The 11,922-nt window shown below is 34.0% G+C and overlaps 1 protein-coding gene across 1 annotated transcript in view; it reads left to right on the plus strand.

The window, feature by feature from the left end:
• Positions 1–11,922, plus strand: part of Cog5 (component of oligomeric golgi complex 5) — a 359,771-nt gene that overhangs the window by 51,459 nt on the left and 296,390 nt on the right. The window contains 1 exon segment of the mRNA XM_023719494.1: positions 3,616–3,736. Within this exon segment, the coding sequence (XP_023575262.1) occupies positions 3,616–3,736 (121 nt within the window).

Below are 11,922 nucleotides of genomic sequence, written 5' to 3' on the forward strand. Positions count from 1 at the left end.
TATATACTATATATATACTATATATAGTTTATATATACATATAAACTCTATATAAACTCTGTATGAACATATATATATCAGTTAATCTGAGGATGTTTTGTATGTATTATAGAATAAAGCAAATGAATATGCCATATTTTAATTAATTCTGACATTTCTTAGCTGTGTCTATAGAAATATCCCAGAAATGAAGAAAACTGATTACCAAAATGTGGTTTTTAAAGTGCTTTTTCTTCCTTCCCAAAAGAAACCATAGCCTCTATGAGAAATCTTTGATTTTATTTCCAGGGCATGAAATGTCTTGAAATATTTTTATGCCAGATACTAAGGAAGACACCAAAGACTACTGTACTAGGTCTTCAACAAAGGGACTGATTTCAGTATGTCCCATGCAGGTGACCAACTCTCGCTTTTATCCCTGAAAGTTGTAAATGATGAGAAACCTGTTTCAGGCAGTGATACAGTTGATCACTCTGAGGCTCCCACTAGCCAAGATGGGATAATTTGAGCATGAGTAAGGATACAAGCTACAACTTACTGACATTCCTCATTGGGTTTAAATTTATGAATTTGTAGTGATGGAGAGAAAAGCTCAAAACAATAACAAAGTGCCACTAATTGTACATCATTAGTGGACATTAGAAAACTGTTAAACCAAGAGGAAGATCAAGTATTATTTTACTTTCCACATGAATAGTACCTCTGAGTATAAACAAACAGGAGTTGAGGTAAAATTTCATTTATGGAGAAATTTTATGTGTTAGCAAGTAAATGAATATGAAGCAATAGAATTGCAGAATCACTATTTTATAGTCACTTAGGTTTTAATGGATTTTGACATTTAATATCGAGGGCTACTAATAACATGAAGAGAAAATCATGTGTGTGTTATAAATATATCACCACCTAATGATTAATCTTGCCAAAAGTATGAAATATAAATCTGCTGAAACTGCCTACAGCCTACTGCTAATTTATCCGAAATGTGAGAAGACATACAAACTTGTTAAATGAACTGTGTGATGGGAGTACAGGAAACACAAGATTGATGGAAACTTGTAGGACAGATGAGTCTCTGAATTCAACAAATTACAAAGAAAAACTGGTGAGGAAATGTACAGAATAGAGGACAAAATGAAACTGTAATACTAAGGCTTTTATATTTCTGTAGTAAAATCATAAAAATGAAGAGATGTTTACAATGTAAGGGAGAATACTGGATTCTCTTGGTGGGGTTGGGGAGGGAGTGGTGGTGGCTGGTGCATTTCTGTCTCCTTTTTGAGATAGTTCCAAGTTCATGGAGCTGTGTATCTGTGTAGTTTCCTCTCTTTCTATAATTTAATGAGAGTCTGTAAGTAAGAAAAAAATTGATTGGGGGGAGCCAATGATATTGGGAAATGGTGAGAATACCTTATAGATTAGCTAAGACTTTTTGACTGAATATTTCATTAAATGTTGTTCTTTGAAAAGTTCACAGAAATGGTAAGTAGAAGCACTAAAGTTTGTTAAGATGGGTGGTATGCTGAAAACTTTTTGAGAAGATAAAGTCTGACTGTGTCAGTGAGTAGGTGAAAGTGATAAGGTTTTGGCTTTGGGTGATGTTTGTAGAATTAAATGTAAAATAACAATGGGTTGTTTTATGCAGTAGAAAGTCAGTAAGACATCATTGTTAAAAATAAAAAAACATTAGGAATGAACTAAAAAATATCCTGGTTAAGGGCTCTCATTTTTGGGTAGGACTGAGGAATTTGAGGATAATTTTAGCTCATTTACTGTAAGGGTTTTTTGTTTTGTTTTTTTTTTTCCTTCCTCGAATGCCTTCAGGGCACTTTTGGCCAGCGGGAGAGTTGTGAGGTTCGAACTCCAGGAACCTGAGGCTGACAGCTTTGTGGAAGCAGCCACTTAAAGACTGAGCTAGGGCCAGGCCCCCTCATTTACTGTAATGTTTGAGATTTTTCCTCATAATTATTTAGAATCTCATAAATGGTTGCGAAAAATTTTACATTCCAGATTCTTGCTAGTCCTAACAAGCAAGAAACTGATAGTAGTAGTTTCTGTTAACTGCATAGTTGGAAAGTATAGAGATGAAGATGACTTTTCAGTTTTATATTTGAATTTTAAATTGTTTAAAATCAATTCAGAAAATAAATAATACTTAATTTAAAAATATATTCAAACTTTAATTTCCAGGGAGAAATTCTTTTATTATTTTAATTACCTTATATTTACTTTCAAAGGAGTCAAGTAAACATGTTTAATACTCGGTGCCTGTGACATATATTGATAAACATTGTTTGTATGTTTGTGCATATGTTATGCTTTATGAATCCATGAGTATGGCTGTATGTGACTCTTCTGTGTTATGTATTTTCTCATGTAAGTATTTATAGCTAGAGGCTCCAGGACCCTGTCTTTCTGGGTTTTAAAATTCTCATTGTCATCATTTAGAATAGTCTTATTTAGATGGAAAGATATGCTGGCTTTTCAACTTCCCTTGGGGCCATTTAAGAATGGTGATGCATGGGTGGGTAGGGGAAGAGGGAAGGAAAAGTGAATGTGAAAAGGGATTAAGATGTAATATGTCTATGTACCAGCTTCTCACAAGGAATGTAAACAGTATGCACTAATAAATTACCCCCCCCCCCAGTAGTGATGCAGTAGCACCAACACCTCTCCTTTGCATTCACTGCTGAGGCTAAAGATCACTATATATTGGGTTACTCTACTACTACTCCCTCATTCCAAGGCCATAAGTTGGGTGCCAGGTTTGTAGTAAAGTGCTTTGACATATGATTCTATTTCCTAGCCATTGAATAGGTTAATACTCAGATGGTAGAAAGAAAAGTGAATGGGAGGTTATAGGATTGTATGTGGGATAATTTTTTTGGTTTTATTTTAGTAACTTTCTCTTTTATAATTTATTAATGATAAAAATACTATTAGGGCAACTGGAGTGGGGTATGGTTATTTCTTTTCTTTTTTTCCTTTTATTTGGCGGAATCGGGGCTTGAACTCAGGCCCTTGCGCTTGCCAGGGAAGCGTTTATTCTACGAAGCCATCTCCCCAGCCCCTGGTAATTTTTTAAGGACTGGTAGAATTGAGAGTTTCAGACTGTTCCTCTGGGTACCTAGAAAGGAGAAATAGGATTGGAGAGAGCAGTAGAAAGCCTCTAACAGTGGCTGTTACCTTGGCCTCACCTGGGGATATTGAGGTTCTGTTTTAATTGTTCAGGGCTGTGGCATGGGCACTGGAACTTGCTGAACCCAACCCACTTGAATTTTACAGTCAAGACTGAGGACCATTAGACAAGAGGAGAAAACTGGCCCAGGACTGAAATGAATCTGGGTTTCATAGTATTTCTGTTGTAAATTCTCTCCACATACAAAAAACGGGACTTTATTGTATAGGGTAAATATGGTACAGTTGATTGGCCCTAGGAAATTCATACTTTTTAAGACTTGTAATTATTTACTTGTAATTTTCTCTGATTGTGGAAAACAGAAAGGCATAAGTGAATCCTAGTGATTGGAAAGAATGGAAAAGATTCACATATTAACAGTAGTAATGATGAAACTTCCTGTGTCAGCTATACTTGACCTTGTGATACTTGCACAGGTTGCCTGTGATTTGCTTCGGAGAATTATTCGCATCTTGTATCTCAGTAAGAGACTCCAAGGACAACTGCAAGGAGGAAGTAGAGAGATAACAAAAGCTGCTCAGAGTCTCAATGAACTTGGTAAGTCCTTTTTGGATTAAAAAGCTAGTAGGGGTTTAAAGATGCTTCAGTCCTTTGATAGGTTGACTTTTGTTGTCATCATCAACAAATACTATTCAATAAATTTTAAAAACTTGGCCAGGTACAACACTATTTTACTTTTAAAAATGGCTAAACTTAATTGGCTTCTTGGAAATGCTATTTATTTTTAAAATTGTAAAACCGACCCCTTTTCCACATGCATGTCTGTACATTTGGTTATCCCTTTATGATCACGTCTAACCTCTGCCCCTAATACTGGCAGCCAATGGTCTTTATTGTTGAGGATTTGCCTTTTAAAGACTGTCACATACATGGAATCATAAAGTGAATGATCTTTTGAGGCTGGCTGGATTATGTTCAGCAAAATGTCTTTTTATTTCAAGTTAGTGGATAGGCCAATAAGTAGTTGATTACTTGTTATTTGTTCAAATTTCTGTCTGTGGTTGTACTATGGGGTTGTTTGTTAATTCACTGGCTAAAGTGTTTTCTAGTTTTTGTGACTATAGATCTGTTAGATACATGCATGCATAGGTATTCATCTGATTTTTCATTTTTAAAGGGGAAACACAGGAAAATTAATAGTTTTTAGTTGACAAATCTTATGTGATGTAAGTCCTAAATTTTTTTCATTTCTTGTTCATTGTTTTCTCAGACATTTAGAGTAGACCCCTTGATAGCCAACAGTTTAATGTTCATGGTTTTGACTGTTAATAAGCTGATAGGTTCCATGATGTAGTAACTGATAACTTTTCATGGAAAGATTTCAATAGCTAGTGAATATGCATAGGAGTGCCTAATACTTGTATTTTAATGAGGCTTTGTGATTTTATTCTGTTGTTTGGGTTCCTCCAAATTTTGCTGAAGTGGATATGTTCAGTGGTATTTGTACTATGATAAGTTTGGAAGGTCTTTGATTTTACACATCTCAGATATCAAGAACCTGCTTACTCTTGGTGGTGGTTTGAAATTACTATAGTTATGCCAAGGTAACATCAGAAAAAGATTCATTTCATGTTTTTTCAGAATTTTGTCTTTGATATTTCAACTAATCATGCTGTAATAATGCTAATGCTGCTAATGCTATATTTTTGCTGATCAAAGAAATGTAATAGTCTTTAAAAATCATTGAACATTTCAGTTGTATTATGCTTAGGCATAAACTTTGCTTAGACTTATTATTGGGAATATATCTAACTTCTATTTAGAATGCTGGGAATCTATTATATCAAAAGTTATTTTTTAAAGCAATGTTTAAAGTTGAATGATTTCTCAGTGTACTCTAAACATAGTGTGAAATTCTTAGTATCAGTTGTTATAGTTTGGTTCTATCATGCTTAATTTCTGTGTTCCAAAAGTAATCTGTGCTTTACATAGTGGTAAATCATTCTAAGATTTATTATATGTTTATCATCCCTAATAGCTCTTCATATTAAAAAATAATGACATTTTCTGTTACGACTTTTACTATTGTACAGAAGCTCTAAAACATATGGTAATGTCTTCTTTAACCCTGTTATCCTTCCAAATTCTACCTGGACTGTTTTATGTTGTTCTTTTTTTTTTTTTTTTTTTTTTAAATTTTAATACAGGGTCTCACTAAATTGTTAAATTGCCCCAGCTGGGCTCAAAATTATGATCCTCCTCCTCCAGTTTCCTGAGTTCTGGGATTACAAGTGTGCTACCTGAAGTTTCATCAAGAGTTAAATGTTAAAAAATTGTTGAGAAAACATGGAGGAGTTATCTTGAAAGGGAATGTATTAAAGTTTTTAAAGTGATACAGATTATGTGCTCTTTAATATTTTCAAACGCATCATTTGTTTATTTTTTTTGCCATTGTAGTTCTGTCTTGTCCAACTCAGGGATTGAAAAATAATGAAGAGCTGGAGGAAAATAAATTTTCAAGTTTTGAAATTAATATTTTAATAATAACTTTCAGTCATTATTATATGTCCACTAAATGATATTTCTGTTGCAACATCTCTATGTGGTTCTTGTTTTCATCATGTAACTGAAGACAGTGGATTTACCCTTGTTAGTGTAAAGCCAGTAAGTACAATTAGGAGAAAAAGAGTGAAAAAAAAGTTCATTATTTGCAGCAAGTAAGGACAGGACTGAGGGCCAGAGATATGTCTGATATATCTCAGCAGCACAGGGACTGCCTGGCAAGTACAAAGTCCTGAGTTCATTTCTTGGAAAAAAAAAAAAAAAAAAAAAAAAAATTAAAAAGAAGAAAGAAAGGCGAGATTTTTATTGCAAAAACTTGTCATCACACACATGGGCATATTCCTGAGCATGCTCATTTTCAGACACCTCCCCCAACAAGTGCCTTTCAAACTGAGTTGCATCACCAGCAGTGCTGGGTTGCATAGGCTGGGTTTGTGACCTCCTGTCCCAGCCTCTGGAGTCCTGGGATTACACAACGTGAGCAGCAGTATCATGCTTCATCGTGATAACATATTTAAAATGGTGGATGGGAGCACCTATGACAGAGAATGTAATGAAATTATAATGAGCACTGTTTATTCTAACTCACCTAGAAAAATGACTCTGATTTGGTTGGTTTAAACTGGTCCCTAATGGTTTTCTTTTTCTTCTTTTTTTGTGGCCGGCTCAGCCTACCCTAGGGGCGGCGCAGGCATGACATGTGGTGCCAGGGATTGAACCGTGGTCCCTGTACTTGCCTAAACAGGCGCTATAGTCCTCTGATATTTTACCAGTCCCCTAAATAGTTTTCTGGGAGGGAGTTATCAGAAAAAAAGAACTGGAGGGGAATATTAGCATTTAATTAAAGGGCAGTGGCTTCTTCACCTTGTAAGCATGCTTAGCTGCTTGCCTTTAAAAGTTCTTGCCTAACAACTAACAATTGGAATAAAATGAAGACTGTAATAGTGCTTGTGATACAAGTCCTTAAAATTAAGTTAAAAGCAATCTGTCAAGCTAGAAACATTTTAAGGCTTTATTAAACTGCCATGACCGGCTGAAATATGTCATATGGATGTTATATTCACAACTGAGGAAAAGTGGAATGATTGGTAGTGGGTATAGATTTCTTTTGGGGATAATACAAATGTTCTGGAATTAGTAGTAACTGTTGTATAACCTTGTCAGTGCAGTATATTAAAAGTCTCTGAATAGTTTACTTTGAAAGGGTGGATTTAATGTTACATAAATCATGTACAGGTTGAACACTCTTAATCTGAAAAACCATATTCCTGAATGCTTCAGAATTTAAAACCTTTTGAATACCGACATGGTGCCATGAAGTAAACTAAGAATTGAAAATAGCACTTTTCTTTTTGGTTCTGTGGACCGTGCTCAGGAATTGCAGTCATCTTGGATCCTCTGTTCTGTGCTTATGCCTTGGGTTGCCATGACTCAGACAGATTACTGCACAGTTTTTCAAGTTTACTCCAGTCCTCCTTTCCATCATCAATTAGATTTGGGTTCCATCCCTAAGAAACTCATGGGTGTGTAAATATTCTAAAATCCTGAATCCAAAAAATTTTTTATTCCAAGCATTTCAGATAAGTTATATTCAACTTGTATCTATTGAAAGCATATTTTCTGGATTCCTAGTGATGATTACATTAGTTGTTTTTTTTTTTTTTTTCTTTTCCTTTCCTTCATTGAGGTTTGAATGACACATGATAAATAGATTTATTGAAAATATATAATTTAGTTTTGATATGCAACATCACCAGTAATGACATGGTAAGCTTAACTATCACCTTTTAGAGTCTTTTCTTGTCCTTAGGTAATCCCTCCCCAGGCATTTTCTCATCTATTACTATAGATTAATTTTCACTGTAAATAATTACATATATATGTGTATATATATATATATATAGTTGTATATGCTTTGTGTTTTTGTTAGGCCTCTTGGTTAACTTATTTGTAAATTCAATAATGTGTATATCAATAGGGAATTTATATTTTTTTATTGCAAACTAGTTTTCTGTTGATATATCACAATTGTTCATCTGAGAACAATTAAAGAAGACCTAGATAAATACTGTCTTAGCTATGAGTTGGAAGATAATATTATTTGTTCTTCCCAAATCAGTCTATAGATTCAACACAATTGCAGTCTAAATTCTAGAAGGCTTTTTAAAAAATGAGCTGTTTTTAAAATTTGTAAGGACATGCAAAACACCTAGGACCTAGAGTAATCAACTTTTTTTTTAGTTCATATTTGCATTGTGCGTAATACTAAATGTAGATCTGTATACTTTGAAAACCAATTTAAGACAAGAATTAGCATGCTGTTTTGAAAAATAGGTTTTAGTAAATGTTCTGTCCTGGAATACATGAAGGAGTTCTTCAGGAATAGCTCCTGACAATTTCAGCATTTTCTTCAAGCAGTAGCTTTGAAAGTTGAGGCAGGAGGGTTTCAAGTTTGAGCCAATTTAGGCAACATAGTGACTTACCTGAGACCCTGCCTCAAAAAATATCAAAAAGTTGTTGATGTATCTCAGTGTGAAGGTCCTGGGTTCAATTTCTAGTACTGAAAAAAAAGAAAAAGGAATAAAAAGGGAGTAGGAGAAGGAGGAGGGGAATGGAAAGATAAAGGGAAGGAGGGTGGAAAAGGGGATAGAGCAGAAGGTTGTAGGGAGCAGCTTTGGATCAACTTGAGAAATAAATCACCAAATATACAGACTACATAATTTTTTTTTAAGTTTAATTTAGTTTAATTTTTTGTCTCTTTGAGACACAGGTCTCACTATGTAGTTCAGATTGGTCTTGAACTCATTTTTTAGCCCAGGCTGGCCTGGAACTTGCAGTGATCCTCCTGCCTCATCCTCCAGAGTGCTGGGATTATAGGAGTGTGCCATCATACCTGACTACAAACCATATAATTTATACAAAGATTTTTAAAAGCAGACATTGCTATTACATGTAATTACTATAGAAACAGCTTCGTGAATCAGTATGTACCGTCTTATTGAGCATTATGTCTGCTTGTAGAACTGATAAAAATAAATTAGTCACAAGATGTTTGCCAGATAACTAACTTGGCCATGCTGAGTTAAACAGTATAAACAGTTTGGATTTTGGCAAATGGTTTGCCAGGTATAATAGTCTCAAGAATTATTTTGAAAAGTGAAATTATGTTTCCTTTACCATAATCATTATATAAACAATATAGAGCATCACCAACCATGAATATACTTGTACTTGTGATAATAAAATGATACCTATTTGTACATGACTCCAGAACTTGTGATTCATCACAGATTTTTGAATCCCTAACAGAAGTTAAAAATAAAACTGAATCCTATTTTAATGAACATTTTTTTTTAGAAGATCATGCCTGCCTATTCTTTACATGATATGACTTGGTGAATTTTATAAGCTCACATGGAATCCTTCTAATTTAGTTATAAGGAAGTTTATTTTTGTTTTACTTATATTTTTCTGTATTTTAGGAAGGGTCTACAGAGTGTTCGGGTCTCACTACTAGATCAGACTCATAGTGATCCGCCTGTTTACAGCCTCCCAAGAGCTGGGATTATAGGTGCACTTCACCATGCCCAGTCTCAATTGCTGGGGTGGGGGAGTGCAGCACAGCAAGCCTGAGCATCAAATCCCACCCCCTGCGGCTGCTTGCAGATGTTTTAACCCATTGAGCTCTTTAGCTGGCCCTTACGAAATTTAAATTTATCCAAGAGTGATTACAAAAAAACTTTTATGTTGTTCTTGGATGTTCTATACACAAAATGATGAATTTTACTAGCAACGAAAAGTAGAACCCACCTAGTCTTACTATGTTATTAGAAAACCAAAGCTGCAGTCCATTAAGAAGAAAATTGATGTCCTTTTACTTATTTTATGAAAAATAAAAACAAAATTTTATAACCTAATGAGTCCAAATAATAGTTAACATACCATATATCATTATCTTCAAAGTAGTTATTTAGTAAAAGACATAAACCAAAAAAGATTCTTAACAGTGAAGAAACAGACAATAACACATTTTATTTTTAGTGATCTAAGATAAATTATGAATGTAACAAATAAGCTGAAATCTTTTTAAGAACATTCAACAAAATATAGTTCAGGGACACTGCTGTATATATTTATGATGTATTTTAATTTAAAAATATTAACAGTAACATATACTAAAAGACAAAAAAGGTTGAGAACTATTGGTTTAAGCATCCATACATAAAAAGAAAATAGCTTTGAATGAAGAAGTTGAAAATTTTGGTAATTACTAAAGAGCTTTAAATTATTATTCTTCGTATATATTTCTGATGGGATATAATGGCTAGAATATGCCACCTCCATGGCATTATTAACCAGTCATATGAAATTTGCCTATTGCTACTGCAAATGTGAGGTATATGAAATCAAAGGACTGAAGTTTATAGTAAAGTAGCGGCTTGCTTTTGTCTGTATATTATCCTCAATATTGACACTGAGTGATGAAAGATAAGACCAAATAAACCAAATCCTAAATACTGTATGGCTATCATCTATTAAAATGAATTTTGGTTAATATTTAATCCAATTAGGTAAAAAGATTTTGTGTATGTGATTTTACACGTTTATCCCTACCAGAAGCAAAGCCTAACCAGGAGCTTTCCTGACCATTTGGATTTGAGCACAGTATCGCCTCCACCTGGTGATAACCTGAACCGAATCACATAAACAATATAAAACAAAAATCGACATCAAACATAACTTGCTGAAAATATTTATCATGTGTCTTTAGATGGTAGATTTAAAATGCATGTTAAGTTCTCTGTGCTGAAGTTATCACAAAAACTGTTAAATACAATTAAACTGGCCTCAGACCTATGAGATACACCTAATTTAGTACTAGAGGCAGTTTTCTGATTTATATATACATTTATATATATTTAAGAACTTTTCCTATTAACATACAGTTTAATAGAGTTGAAAAGCTTTCTAACATTCTCACCAACTACAATATCTTATAAACATCTCAAAAAACATTAATTAGTTCATCAATTACTGGGTACCTATCATTTGTGTGGCAGATTTATACCCCAAAATGTATGCATATTAAAGTACTGTTTTATCATTTTTTTCTTTTTTATGCATTTGGTTATTTTAGTACAGGGTCTACAGAGTCTCACCATGTAGGTTTGACTCGCAGTGATTCTCCTGTTTTCATTCTCCCAAGTGCTGGGATTACAGGCATGGGCTACCATGCCCAGTCTCAATCACTCTCTCTGTGCCACAGAGGTGGGGCCAGCACGGCAGGCAGGGAATTGAACCTGGCTGCTGTGTTCTGCCAAAGCAGGCCTTTAGTCCTCTGAGCTGTCTGCCTGGCCTGTGTTATCATTTTTAAGAAAATATGGCTACAAAATAAAAACAAAAAGTAGTGTATGAAACAAGTACACTAGCCCTTCCTTCCACAACCTATAGATCATAAAATGCTGAATAATAAATTACATTTTAAGAATGTCATCTCATGAAAGATGGTGTTAATATATCATAGCTAGGGAATAAAAATCCGAAGTTCAACAAATAAACAATGAAAACTGATGAAGTGAGTAGTTTCTAATACACTCAGTTGCCTCTTTACAGTTTTGGTATATAATTATGCTTTTAAAAATGAGCTAATAACTGAACTTAATAGCACTAAGTCTATAACAGTCAATCCACAGTCACAAAATGTATAAATGTGGCATAGCGTATGCAATGCATATGGATGTATTGTGTTTTGGTTTTACATGTGATTATATAAACCAAAGATTTTTCACATTTTAATGATGCGTGCACTTACATTTTTATATTTAAGATACTCTAATGAAGTGGAATAAATGCATGATATTTTTACCTTTAAAAAAATGACATTGGGATGTTTAGTAATAGCAACAATTTCTTCCCAATGAGTTACATGCTGTCACAGAGTTTATGGAAAGAGTAAGGCATGGGTGCTTAAGAGTTCTAGCTGTAGACTTAGATTTTTGCAGCTACACAGACATCTAACCTTTGGGCCCATTAGAACGTCAGCTGTGAAAAGAGCAGGAGACTTTGTGTCGTTCAGTGCTTCATTGTTAGTATCTCAAATAGCACATGGCATGTGCACTAGGCTTCAATAAGTATTTGTAGAAAAGATTAATAAATTTTCCTAATTCTTAAATTTGCCTGAATTATACAAGCAGGTTGGTTGTTTTTTTTTTTTTTTTTTT

The sequence above is a fragment of the Octodon degus genome, unplaced genomic scaffold (genome assembly GCF_000260255.1).
Source record: "Octodon degus isolate 3935 unplaced genomic scaffold, OctDeg1.0 scaffold00068, whole genome shotgun sequence".
Classification (NCBI taxonomy): domain Eukaryota; kingdom Metazoa; phylum Chordata; class Mammalia; order Rodentia; family Octodontidae; genus Octodon; species Octodon degus.